Source organism: Sardina pilchardus, chromosome 20, assembly GCF_963854185.1.
Source record: "Sardina pilchardus chromosome 20, fSarPil1.1, whole genome shotgun sequence".
NCBI classification, from domain to species: domain Eukaryota; kingdom Metazoa; phylum Chordata; class Actinopteri; order Clupeiformes; family Clupeidae; genus Sardina; species Sardina pilchardus.
Window position 1 is genome coordinate 17,742,433 of NC_085013.1, and position 14,183 is coordinate 17,756,615.

The 14,183-nt window shown below is 42.0% G+C and overlaps 2 protein-coding genes across 3 annotated transcripts in view; one reads left to right on the forward strand and one right to left on the reverse strand.

The window, feature by feature from the left end:
- Positions 1-5,382, forward strand: part of LOC134068037 (latent-transforming growth factor beta-binding protein 2-like) — a 79,735-nt gene extending 74,353 nt beyond the window's left edge. Inside the window, exons 34-38 of the mRNA XM_062523540.1 lie at positions 1-122; positions 733-906; positions 1,209-1,505; positions 1,878-2,027; positions 2,415-5,382. The exon at positions 1-122 is cut by the window's left edge and continues 19 nt beyond it. Of these exons, the coding sequence (XP_062379524.1) occupies positions 1-122; positions 733-906; positions 1,209-1,505; positions 1,878-2,027; positions 2,415-2,590 (919 nt within the window). The 3' untranslated portion in view covers positions 2,591-5,382. The remainder of the gene's footprint in view (positions 123-732; positions 907-1,208; positions 1,506-1,877; positions 2,028-2,414) is intronic.
- Positions 5,383-6,037: 655 nt separating this feature from the next.
- Positions 6,038-13,784, reverse strand: pold3 (polymerase (DNA-directed), delta 3, accessory subunit). 2 transcript variants are annotated; one of them, XM_062523533.1, is made up of 12 exons: positions 13,676-13,784; positions 12,156-12,211; positions 11,960-12,059; positions 11,269-11,308; positions 10,154-10,286; positions 9,437-9,680; positions 8,820-8,877; positions 8,182-8,341; positions 7,863-7,978; positions 7,677-7,771; positions 7,442-7,520; positions 6,038-6,333 (listed from the first exon to the last, which is right to left on the reverse strand). In XM_062523533.1, the coding sequence occupies exons 3-12, from the start codon at positions 12,056-12,058 to the stop codon at positions 6,140-6,142; spliced, it is 1,218 nt and encodes a 405-aa protein (XP_062379517.1). In that variant the 5' UTR covers position 12,059; positions 12,156-12,211; positions 13,676-13,784; the 3' UTR covers positions 6,038-6,139. The 2 variants fall into 2 exon arrangements, with proteins under 2 accessions (XP_062379517.1, XP_062379516.1); XM_062523532.1 differs by lacking the exon at positions 13,676-13,784 and adding an exon at positions 12,687-12,860.
- Positions 13,785-14,183: the final 399 nt, after the last annotated feature.

The following is a 14,183-nucleotide window of genomic DNA, read 5'->3' on the forward strand; positions in this document are numbered from 1 at the left end:
TGAGGGGACGTGTGAGGGAGGGGTGTGTGTGAACATCGCCGGCTCCTTCAACTGCTTCTGCAGCCCCCCACTCGTCCTGGACAACACACGCCGCCGCTGCGTCTCTGCTAACGGCACAGACGGTGAGTTCCATGTTCCATATTCCATGTTCCATGTTCCATGTTCCATGTTCCGCTGCGTCTCTGTGAACGGAACAGACGGTGAGTTCCATGTTCCATGTTCCGCTGTGTCTCTGTCAACAGAACAGACGGAGAGTTCCATGTTCCATGACCTTAAGAATGGCTGACATTTGCCATGCTTTAAACCGCTTTTCCATCACAAATGCAGATATTATGTTATGAAAAATTACTATAGCGTAGAGCTTAGGCAAAAGTGAAAGTGTTTGTTTGTATTTGTTTTGTTTTTGTCTCCCCCTGAGTTGAGCTTAGTGTTGTTTTCCCTGCCACGGGAAATGGCATAGGATGGACATGATTGTTTTCGTACTTGAAAGGGGATTTATATAGTTGAACCATTAGATAGATAGATAGAAAGATAGATAGATAGATAGATAGAAAGATAGATAGATAGATAGATAGATAGATACATTACTGATAGATACTTTATTGATCCCCAAGGGGAAATTCATTAGTCTATCAAGATGAGGTGATATGATGTCCAGAAACTCAGTCTCTTCCTCCTCCCTCTGTTTCCCACATCACCCACCCACCGTCCCGCTCTCTCTCTGCAACACAGACGGCCAGGGTCTGGAGGACGACATCCACATGGACATCTGCTGGCAGCAGCTCACTGATGACGACATGTGCTCCAGGCCTCTGCTGGGCCTCAGGACCACCTATACGGAGTGCTGCTGTCTCCATGGCATCGCCTGGGGCAAACTGTGTGCCTTCTGCCCCCTGCGCTCCTCCGGTGAGCATCTCCTCTGTTTCTCCCTCTGGTGGGGGCAGTAGAATTGGGCCTCTTTCAGGCAGATGTAGAGAGTGCAGTTATGGGTCAGAGTCGCACATCATTTGTGTGGCCCCTCTGAGGATAAAAGTATCTGCCCAGTGAATACATGCCAAAATATTTCTTTCTCTGTGTGTGTGTGTGTGTGTGTGTGTGTGTGTGTGTGTGTGTGTGTGTGTGTGTGTGTGTCTGTGTGTGTATCTGTGTGTGTGTGTATCTGTGTGTGTGTGTGTGTGTGTGTGTGTGTGTGTGTGTCCACTCCACAGAGGACTTTGCGACGTTGTGCAACGTGCCACACAGAGGTTCGGACAGCCTGCGTGAGAGACCTGGTTACGAGTACGGCCCCGATCTCCCGCTGCCACAGAATCCGTGGTCCGTGGACCCCTACTGGAGCAACTACGGGCCGCTGGAGGGGGGAGGCACGTACTTCGACCCGGAGGATCCCCAGTCCGTCCCCCTGTTCACCGACCCCTCCAGTGACTACAGCTCCAGGGAGACCATCGGCAGGCCTGTGCACCGGCCCAGAGAAGACCTGTCTCCTGTTCACGCGGACGACTACAGAGGTAACGCACTACAACACCCAACATGGAGCGCACAAGCCCACACACTGCTGTTATTATGCTGTACATACAGTGTTGGGTAAGAATGCACCAATACAGACACATACTGTACATAGTTGGCTTATAATTGAGTATAAACTCAATCAACTCTGAGGAAGACGTTGTGCGTCTCAAGTCTTGAAAAGTTATTTGTGTGCGCCTGTCCCTCTCTGGGTTTAGTCATTTAAAGTGGCATGTACTGTAGAAATCAAATATTATGTCACTGTTGTTTAATTTCATTATCATCGTGTCATGGGACTGCTGGAGGCATTAGTGGAAGAGATGAGCTCTCTGTGAGCCTTCTGGGAAATGTTCATTGTGCTTGTTCACTTCCAGAGCGCTACGACAGCTTCGAGGGTCTGCGAGCAGAGGAGTGTGGTGTGCTGAATGGCTGTGAAAATGGCCGCTGTGTACGTGTGCGGGAGGGCTACACGTGCGATTGCTTTGACGGCTACGAGCTTGACCTCACCAAGATGGCCTGCATGGGTAAGAAGCTTGTCTGAATGTGATGGGTAGAAACAGGGGCCAAGAGCTGGAAACACTCACAGCTTAGCTCACGCCATGGCTGTATTACATAACCTGGAGTAAGCCAGGAGCTATGGACCCCATTCATTTCAATGACCAGTGCTAGGCTGGCTTTCTTCCACGTGTGTTAACTCCTGTTCTTACATTTCCACAAACAAGCCATTCAGGTGCCATGCCACAGATGACCACAAATCATGTGGATTTCTGTTCACACGTGAACCCATTGTGTTCAGTGGGGTCACAGCTTGGGGCTGGGATTCATATGCTATATTTACAGTTGTGTTACAATGACATGGTACGCCCTCATGTACTAATGAACTACTGTGCTTGTCTTTTTTGATGCCGTAGACATAAACGAGTGTAAAGACATCAACGACAAGGTGGCACTGTGTAAGAACGGAGAATGCGTTAACAGCGAGGGCTCCTACAAGTGCAACTGCCTGCCAGGGTTCGCCGAATCCTCCAACCCCCACGAGTGCGTCCCAGAGACCCAGACGGCGCCCCCTGCTGGGGAGGAGAAGTAACGCCTCTCCGTAACTCCTTCCTTTCACCCCTCTGTCTCTACATACTCATGTCTGTTTCTCCAAAGGGGCCTAGAATAAGGCCCTGCCCATAAAGCCATGACCAGCTCCATATACACACCTGCTCACTCACATGTCCTTGGGTAGCCTACCTGTTCACTCTGTTGTGTCGCGGAGATGAAGCACACTCTACGATTGGTCCGGCCTCGAGGCGCGAAGTTTTGGAAATGGGAGTGGGTCTGTCCTCACCCGTGTGAATGGCATTAAGCATTAGAGCGACTGGCTCAGGTAGTTTATGTCCCTGGTAGAACATGATGCATGTAGAACCAGAGACACATGTTACCCAAGGAAACTAGAGTGACTGAGCACACACACACACACACACACACATTCTGCCCTCAGACATGTGCACATTCATTGGAGCCGCGACTCCAGTATAACGCTCGATAGATAACGTATCAGATAAGACACGGGCTGTTGAAGGGTTGTTCTGTCTCAGTTAATGAAATATAATACAATGTTAACGCATTACCATTTCAGATTTGTTACAATCCAGTTCTACTGGAGGATCATATTCCATGTGTTGTATATCGGATCAGTTCCACTTTTAGTGTCAAATCGGATTTACTGAAGAAACCATGAAGTGCACTTTTACATGCAACTTTTACATATTCCAAGTTACTCCAAACAAGAAATGCAGATGTTGAATCTTGAAGCTCTAAAATTCTAATCCACGACTGTAATCCAGTTCACTTTTTGTCAAATTCAGCAAATTGCTCCTTGTGGTTGTCGGTTGCAGTGTACAGTATGCACCAAGAGTCCATACGGTCATGGCCCTGAAGATGGACTAAGTGGCAGAATAGTGGCCTTGTCCTGAAGCAATGAAAGCCTCCGCATGTGATTCAGGAGCACGGAAGGAGTGTAATATTTAATTGGCTGTTGTGTCAGTAACTGTTTTCGTGAAGAGATTCAAACTGGGCTGATATCTGGCACATGGGTTATGTCTGAAAGTAGAGAAACGGGCAAATCTTAGCTGGTCAAGCAGAAAGTGTGCTGATGAAACTGAGCTGGAATGACCCTGAGAAGGTAAACTGTCCTATGAGAAGTTAAAACCATACTCACCAAGCAGTGAAGCAGTCCTTTCGTGTTTGGTGTTCTGTTTTATGTGTATTCTATTTATCTTCAGGAGGCTTCAGAGAATGCCCCCCCTCCCCCCAGAGAGTGTGATATGTATTAAATGTCACTCACCTTCAGGCACAGATCAATTAAATTTGACTTTTGAATAGTCTAGATTTTATGTATTTTGTTTTCCACCTTTTTGTTTTGGTTTGTTTGTTTGTTTGTTTGTTTTTCAAAATCACCCGTAACACATTCCCCACCATGCAACTCTGAACCGTGGTTGAGGCTTTTTTGTTACCTTGTACAGACAAAGGTCAGTGTATTAATTGTTTATTATTATTATTATCCAATTATAACTATAGAAAACTCCATGTTTTTTACATCAAATAAGGAAAGACAACCGAACAGAACAGAACCCATTGCCTCTGATCTTTGTAGATTTATTATGTGTACAAATGATTTTTTTATATCTTTTATACCTGAGAAAAGTGGTTCACACTGTACAACCTGCCCTGTGGAGCAGAAAGAGAATTGTAACCAACGGCAGCACCTTTTCACAAGTCATTCTCAATATCTTTGTGATGCCGTCAAATTACTTCAACAAAAAAGTGCCCAAAGTGCCCATCGGTAATTTCACAACTAGAGTAAGCACTTGAGAATACGCATATACCATGTTTCTGTACCTCAATATATGTGATCGTTTTTGGATAGTTGTAGGCCTATGTCTGTCGTTCAGTCTAGAATCTAAAATTGTATGTCTGTAATCAACTCTGCCCCATTTCTAGCCCACAAGACGTCTCTACTGTGTAAACCAACTTCTGCTGAAATGTCAATGATATCGCCACCTGCTGGCTATCTGCTGTCAACAGACGAAATTTAGGTCATATTGCCAAAGTTTAGGTCAGCTTGCCAAATTTAGGTCATATTGCCGAAGTTTAGGTCAGCTATCGTTAATCCTTTAACAGATTTATCCTCGAAAACATCACTGAGTTTCAATGTTTCATTTTAAACAAAGTGCTTACCCTGATTGTGAAAATATCCCCAATTTAAAGTGATGTAAACACTCTAATGTTCTTATGTCATGTTTGCAAACAATTCCATTTAGTATATTTACCCTGTTCACAGAAAATCTGATGAAAATTGAGTATTCATTTTAGAATTATGCATATTCAGTTTTAACCTCGCTAACCATTTCTCAATTGATGAAGGCTAAGCTGAGTTTACTCCCTCACAAAAACCTGAATATCAATAATATCATTGATATTGGGAGCATTTCACATGGTCATGGAGAATATGATTATGACTACACTCCAAAGTATCAAGATGAAGTGATATTATTGGATACCTTGTATTTACTGAAGCCTGTAAGCTACCTGGCCACTCTCAGGCTGTCGCTGTTGTCTCTACACCCTATGTTCAGGGTACAAATGATTTTATCTACACATTTCAATGTTTAACGTAATGGTTAAACAGAATATAAACTGGTTTTCATTCGTCATGTTTATTTCATTCATTTCTGACTGTAGGCAACTCTGGTCAAAAAAAATAAAGTCTGAAAATACTCCACCCATGTACAGTCTCTGGATTCTGATCTGTTTAAACATGTTCCTGTTCTGAAGGACTGAAGCTAAGCAGGTGTGGGCTCAGGATGGGAGAAAGGTTACCTGCTGGGAAAAAAGTTGACATTAAATCCAAGTCCTGATTCCATACACACGATCCTGGAGAGTGGTGTGTGTGTGTGTGTGTGTGTGTGTGTGTGTGTGTGTGTGTGTGTGTGTGTGTGTGTGTGTGTGTGTGTGTGTGTGTGTGTGTGTGTGTCATTTACACAAAGTATTGATGCTAATGTGACACCTGATGTTAAATATGTCAATATATATATGTCTTTTGGATAAGCTAGTTTGTGATTGGACCCAAAGGTTGTGGACAGGAAGCAGGGGAGATACAGTAGATGTGCAGATTTCCAGCCTGAGCTGCAGGGCGAATCCAAATTCGCCGGCGGGTCAGGCAGGGTTCACCCAACCTAAAGCAAAGGTGTAATCACTGCTATGATCGAAGAGAAGCTTTATCATGCTTTCTGATTTGTGAAACTGGAAGGCCATAACCTAAAATCAGTCTTTACTGCTAAATACCACAGGCAGAAATACCATAAACAGTTATAAGGATTTGTCAATCTACTGTATATGCAGCATTATGAAAACTATATAATATTATGAATGGATTCATAATGGCCACTGGGGTTTAAGTAAAGTGTAACCACGTTGTTTGTTGCGTGAATGACATGGAAACCTTGCAAAATAGAACATAATGTCTCCACAATACCCAAGCAGAATGTACAGTCTTGACCAGCAACTCTTTATTGCATGATACACAACATAAGAGTGATACAATATACAAGATGCACAAACAGCTAATGGATGCACAGGAATGGAAAATTCATTTCTTTTGGAAAAATCCCATGATGGACGCTTGCTTCGACGATTTATTTGTAGCCGCGGCGGGTTTCTTTGCATTTTTCCGTCCGTCCTCTTTCTTCCCAGCGAATGGCAGGACAGCAGCAGCCTTGGGTTTGCTCGTCTCAACCTCCTCATCCTCCGAGTAGGATTCACTTACGTACGCTTTCTCAGTCACTGAAAAGTGAGGCCATACATTTGTTTAATAAAAAATATATTTCAATGAATAAATAATTTAAATATTGAAATGATAATTAACACTGATTAACATTACATAATTATATTTTCAAAAAATCAATTATTCTGCGTTAGTTCTGGCAGGCCGCGCTGTCAGCTGCTGTCAGTTTCATATTGGCTATTCCAAACCCAGCCCACATCAGCTGTTCCGCTCAGCTGATCGTTCCATCTCTCATTAGGGCGCCTTATTTAAGCTGCATCAGTCTGTTTACTATCGTTGCTTTCTCTGCTCGTCGCTTTGCAGCCCACCTCCTCCCCAGCACCACCTCAAAATGGTTTAACTTGAAATAATGTCTTACTGTTGTCATTGTTGCTTGCTCTGTTCTAGGGGGAATAGAGTTACTCAGAGTTTTAAACTGGAACGGTAGCCCCCTGAGGATGCCGCTGTTCCCTGTCTTGGCTTTCCATGGAGCTCATGGAAAGACAGGGAATTTCCTCTGAACAGCTATATCGCCAAATACTAATAAAGTTGGTTCTAAAGATATTTCTGTCTTGTGTATGTTTGACTTAAGTGGTCCTGACAGAAATCAAATATCAGCAGTATTCTCAACTCCATGGTCATTGATCTACTTGCTGTACTGATCAACACTAAAGCACCTTTCCTCTGTCGCACGAACGCCACTTGTTTATCCAGCAAATAACGATGTCCACAGACAAGGTGGAGTATGTTATGTATGCATGATTATAAGATATATAAAAAATATAATGTATTGAGACATTGAAGCAAGTCCAATTCGTATTTTCTCATGTCTCATTCCATCGTACTACAGAACCACTACCCGATCTGATAAACTTACATAGTGCTGTTATAGCTTACAGAGGGCCACAAAACGAAGGCAGAAGTGCCATTCACCCTGTTACGAGTTGATAAACCACTGAAGTGGTTTTGGGAACACTATTTTAAGGTACCAAAAAACTCTTTAGTGTTGCTTTAATACTGTAAATCTATTTAATCAGCCAATTCATTTTTACTTCCCCTCAGGAGCACATAGATATGTGAACACTTCATTACGTCAGTCAACATGAAATGAAACGGAAACCATCGTACCCATGCAGCCGTCTTCATCAAGAAACGTTTTCGGTTTTAAAACTCGCCTCCTCTTCCTTATCTTTCCTCCGCTAGAGACCTGGATAAAATATTAAATATCATATTTTATAAATACATAAACACACATACACACAATATATATTGTAAATGTCCACATGTTTGTAAAAAGGCAAGCAAAAAAAATATGTTACATTAAATTACACTAAAAACATGTATCAAGTGTTTAAATTCTTACTTGTGCAGTTGCCATGGGTTGTTGTTCCGTAGTTTTCTCTGGGCTTTCTGCGGTTACCACGGCAGGTGTAGCCTGTTTAGCCACGGCAGGTAGATCTGTGGCGGTTGATAAATGATCAGATTTAATTAACGACCCATTCTGCTCCATATTAGAAGCCCGTTCATGTACAGGGTTAGGTTTTCATACCTTCCTCGTCACTGCTGTCCAGCTGTGGTTTCTTTATCCGTCGCCTTTTCTTCTTCTGGCTGCCAGTGTCCATCTTCTCATCCTCACTATCCGTGAGGTCGGGCCTCTTCGTCTTACTAATAACATAGAGGGCTTTAGGTAAGAGGATGACTGCCAAATGTGTGTGTGTGTGTGTGTATATATATATATATATATATATTATTATTAGATTATTATTGATTTAGAATGCCTTCACGTCTACACCTAGCTTGCAGTGTAAATGGCCAGTAGTTCAGCTAGCACACTGGGGTGAATACGTCTGTAGGAAGACCAAACTCACCTCCTCCCATCCTTGTTTTCCCTCTTTGCTTTAAAATCTTCTGGTTCTTTCTCTTTCTCTTTCTCTTTCTCAACATCCAATTTGGATGGCAACTCTGGATCTTTTTTCTCCACTGGAGATGACTGCTCAACTTCTTTCTTGATGCATTTGTCCTGTTTTTCTATTCAACAAAAAATGTGGTGGAACATTTGAAATAAGCAGATCATTTGTAGTGCAATCAACATAAATATATATATATATTATACCAGGGTCTGTAAAATGGCTTAGGCCGTGTGGAGTCCTCTGGGAGAAGCATCTACAGTAATTTCCCACATATAAGCCGCATTGTGTATAAGCCGCAGGTCAGTGTTTTATGCAAGTTAAAAGAAACAAAACCATATTAACACCATATTAACTGCCCCCATGTATTAACCTCATAGCGGAAGAAATTTAGCAAAATCAATGTATAAGCCACGGCTAATAGTCAGGAAATTACAGTAGTGTCTAACTCCAAGCTTTACTTCATTTGTCTCAAGTATAATTCTGTTGGACACCGTGGCCTGTTTGTCTTTGGCACATACATACATACATACACAAACAGGCTCACACACATACTGTACTGTAGGCAGCATGCACACATACATAGAAAATGGACTTACTTGTTGATTTCGCAAAAAACTTTGCCATGGGTGCAGGTTTGACTTCCACGGCCTCAACCTGAATAAGTCAACAAACATGATTGCTACGTATAATAAATTCCTGTTACATACAAAAGTAATACATATCCCATTACAAACACTACAGTTCAAAAGTTTGAGGTCACTAAGAAGTTTTCTTTTTTCCAAACAAAAGCAAATGAACAATTCCTTGAAGAAAGCAACATTTTAAAGCAACACTAAAGAGTTTTTTGTACCTTAAAATAATGTTTACAAAATCATTTAAGAAACTACAGATTTGACTAGCTTCGATGTCGCAATACATCACACTCTACCTTGTCTGTGGACATCGTTATTTGCAAAGCCGGTGCTGGATAAACAAATAACGTGTGTGTGACAGAGTTGATTTAAGGGCACAATTATTATTTCCACTCTAAATCATTATTTCAACCCTTGCAATTCTCTCTAAACTTGTCATTATACGGTCACTATTTCTGACTATGTCTATCCTTCCTATTTATTTTTTCTATTAAGAAAAAGGGAAATTCCAGAGTGACGCAAAGCTTTTGAATGCTAACATACAAAAACAATACATCCAAACACTCAAAATAAACAACTACCGAAGGTGCATCTTCCTTCTTCTCCACTTTCACCTCTACGTTGGACCCCTGACTCTTCACTGTGTTTTTGCTTGCAAACATCCCCATGATGCCTTTACTTGCTTTAACATTAGCTTTGGCAACTGGGGTTTGAGCAGTTAATCCAGCTTTTGAGACTTTTTCTGGGGATCGTTGTATTTCTTGAATCAATTCCAGTTCTGCGCTGGACATGGGAACGGCTGCAGCACAATGGATTGCACTGTACCTACAGAAAATAGAAATGAAAATAAGTGGCGTCAGTGGTTTCATACTGTACCACTGGATAACGAAGATCTCTCAGAGCCAGCCAACAAGAGCTCAACATGTACAGTATTGTGAACTGTTGGAAAACCATCCAAATTAGAATCCACCAGAAAGAGAAGATATTTTGAAACTGGCAGATAATCTTGTTCTTTTGCTAAACTTCAGTTTGACTGAAGGTAAAGTATTTATGAGAATTCACAATTACAATCCCTTATCTTCTCAATTTAAGTCATGACCAAGACAACATAGAATGAGCATTACTGTAAAACAATTTACAACAACAAAAAGGACAACATTTAAATCATGACCAAGACAACATAGAATGAGCATTACTGTACAACAATTTACAACAAAAAAAAAGGACAAAAGTCAAATTCATCAATAAAAAGGCACAACTGAAAAATCAACCTCAGTTTAGTATTACAGTTTGCCTACTTGTTGCAGTTTTTCAGATTCTCTCTCACGGCATCATAGTCAGTACTGTAAAGAGTACTGCTGTCTTTTATCTCAGCTTTCTGGATGCTATACACGTGTATGCTGACTGCCGGCTCCATCCTGGACTTCATATCTGTAATTGTAGAAACACTGCATTTAAAGGGATATTCCGCCATTTTTGGAAATACGCTCATTTTCCACCTTCCCTCGAGCAAAACAATCGATATTTACCTTGCTCCCGTTCATCCAGCCATTCTGTGAGTCTGGCGATACAACTTTTAGCTTCAGCCTAGCATAGATCATTGAATCGGATTAGACCATTAGCTTCTCGCCTGCTAGCTTCATGTTTAAAAGTGACTAAGATTTCTGGTAATTTTCCCATTTAAAACGTGTCTCCTCTCAAGTTAGAAAGTGCAATAAGACCAACTGAAAATGAAACCTGGCGTTTTTCTAGGCTGATTTGACATGGAACTACACTCTCATCTGGCGTAATAATCAAGGCAACTTGCAGCTACTGGCACTACTACTGCTTGTTGTCTATGGGGACTATTTTCAGATGCTGCGTACGATATCACTGCGCCTATGGTACGTTTGCAAGTTGCCTTGATTATTACGCCAAATGAGAGTGTAGTTCCATGTCAAATCAGCCTAGAAAAACGCCAGGTTTCATTTTCAGTTGGTCTTCTTGCACTTTCTAACTTGAGAGGAGACACGTTTTAAATGGGAAAATTACCAGAAATCTTAGTCACTTTGAAACATGAAGCTAGCAGGCGAGAAGCTAATGGTCTAATCCGATTCAGTGATCTATGCTAGGCTGAAGCTAAAAGTTGTATCGCCAGACTCACAGAATGGCTGGATGAACGGGAACAAGGTAAATATCGATTGTTTTGCTCGAGGGGAAGTGGAAAATGAGCGTATTTCCAAAAATGGCGGAATATCCCTTTAATTCACATCAAGTTTAACAAGTTTATATGTAATCTTTTCTTGCATGCAATGTGTGTGAGATACGTCTGGTATCTCACTGCAAACAGCAGCAATAAACATCTTATTTGTCAAGAAATGTGGATTAGGACAGTTCTGTGACTGAAAAGGACATTTTAAAACAATGCTCTCACCTTCCAGTTTGTCTTCACGCACGACAGACACCTTGTGACACTAGAACAAGACCAAATGGGGAATCCATTCAGACGGCTGACAAAGCAAGGCAACTTCCAGAGTGTGTGTGTGTGTGTGTGTGTGTGTGTGTGTGTGTGTGTGTGTGTGTGTGTGTGGTGGGGGGTAGTTCATAAACACATTCAGATTACAGTCGGTTCCAAAGAATATTTTGTTGACCAGAGACCATCCGGCAATGTGTACTGAAACAGGGAGTGCATATGTGAGTTCAGGAGCCACACATTGTACCTTAAGGGAGAGAAGCTGACAAAAGCAGTGCAGTAACTCAGGCAATATGTTGATCTCTTTCTACAGCCTGCTGTTGGTGAATTCCCTCTAAAATGTATCGGAGTTATGTTCATACTTTATTGCAAAAGACGCATATTTAGTTAGTTTATTATTGCACTAATCTCAACTGTAGGGGGACCCTCGAAAGCAAATCTCCTTTAGTGCTGTTTTAAAGCATGTTGTTGACTGTGGCAGTCCATCAAAAAAACAGGTGTATTCACTTCCTAAAGTGATGTTATTGTGTGGTAGAAAGGAGTGTGTCAAGGAATATTCAATGTGTCAAGTCAGTCTTGAATCCCTTTGTCTCAGGAGTAGGGAGTGGACCATGTTAAAGGTTGTGTAGGTAAATAAGGAGTGTAAACTCACCAAGCTACCGTTCTGAACACACTTTCCAGAGACAAGGTAGGTGGCATGAAGAGTGTTTGACCCATCCTTTCGACACCGGTCCAGGTAATGGTACAGCATCCTGTCACAAAACACATGATGAAACACTGTATCTTGCTGTATTTCTTCGAAATACCCACTGATAACGTCCACTGAACGCAGATCTAACGTTACTTACTGTTTGGCAATATTGACATGGACACCAAGGGCCAGGCTCAGCCATTTATACGTCACCTGTTCACAAGCCAATATGCACTGGTTAGTACAAACAGCTAACAATAAGACCAAGCCACATGTCCCCCCTTCCATCAAACACTGCAGCGTTTGTTTTAAAACGTTGTCGGCCGCTTAGGTAGACAATATGCGTCAGTTGTGACAGACCATTTTACATTTCAATCACACGTTTCTAGGCATCTTCATTGTCTAGAAGGATAGTTTGGTTAGTCGCACATTACAGAGCAGTAACGATGTGTTGTGACTCTTTTGCCAAAACTAGTTAAGGCTATCTAACGTTACAGAATATCCTTGTTGGGCCACTTGCTCAATAATACTTTGGCTGACAACAACAGCAAACATAACAGTAAGGATAGGCTACCTGCCAACTGGTAAGTTATGACATCGCTGCCTAGAGATTGATTGACAGACACATAGGTAAACATAGTTCATGATGCTATTCTGATCCCCAATGATTGAAAATGCATGAACTTACTATTTTATTATGATCATTTATATATTCATCAATGTTGTCTAAATATAGTTCGTCCATTCTTCCTGGTGTGGTTGACTGAAAAATGACTGGGGAATCTTTCAGCGCGGGAAAATCATCGCGGAAAAGTACATTTGTAAACTTCCTGTCAGATGTTCTTCTTCTTCGCTGGTTAGCTTTTACAGTCAGGTTGCAATGCACTAAATAGACCTCTACCGCCACCTACCGCGTTTTTTATGTAGCTCACGAGGATTTCTGTCAAACTTCATTGGAGAAATATATTGGGGTCCAAAGTCTGATATCATTCGTGTTGTAGTGTTTTGGTGTTAAGAGAGAAAATATGAGTGATTGTCATATTTTTTGGCTGGTGTAGCTTGCATAGCATCGGCCAACGAGTAGAAATGACACCCACTTCAGGTGTGATACCAGCATGTGTCAGATGGCTTGAGGAATAATCATGGAGCAGCCATTGCTTGCAAATGGGGGTAATGTCAACTGGAGTGAGAATGTGACGACCCTGACCCTCTGCCATTTATCCGTTCATTCATGCTTTCAGCTCATTGAGTGGTATTGGCATTATTGAGATGAGATTTGGCATGCAGAACATAGAAAGATATAACATGATGCCGGGGAAACTGTTTACAACAGAATCACCGGAAAACATACCAACACTAGACCAGCAACACTGCAATGCAATTCTAAGAGCCAAATGAAAAGGCAACGTGTACCAATAGAAATGTATTCAGAGCAGCTGAATCAAAGGGGCAAGTGGGACAAGTAAGAAATAACTTCAATTTAGTCATCATATACTCTGGTGTCAGTGCCCAATAAACATTACTGTTCATTAAGCCTGTATGTGACCTTTATTCTGATTGAATAGGTCATTTATTTATCAGAATTATACAAAACAAACTGTACGTATACGTATGGTTGATGCTGGTGGAGGGACTGGATGTACAGTAATTTGCCTATATTGAGCTCTGGTACTCCACCTTAGACAGCTGCCTATGGCTCTAGCGGCGTGGTCTGGTCTCGCAGCACTCTGGCATGTAGTGTCAGTTACCATCTCCCTCCTCGCTTTCAAGAAGAAGTGTCTCAATGCAACGATCGGCAGCCTTCCACTTTCCCCCCTCTATAAGCAGATGGAGCTCAATTAGCATTTCACTAGTCCCTTTTTGCCTTTCAATTGCTGCCTTCCCTGCAGAGCCCATGCTTTTTGTGTGGATTGCCCTGCTTCTGGCCCTTGTCAGCGTTGGCAGGGTGACAGTATTCGAGTGTGCAAACTTGTGCTATTGTCCCAAGGCCAGGAGGAGCCATGGCGACCTCACTAATGTGACACAGGAAAATGTTTGCTGATGGCAATTCTATGGGCTTTGTCCGACTCTTTCTCCTTCATGACGACTCGATTTAAGTCTCTAGATGTTAAAGTACAAATGCAGGAGTGCTATCCAGCTCCCGCTCTTTTGTCTTGTGCAGTTTGAATGAGTAATTCAGCCTTTG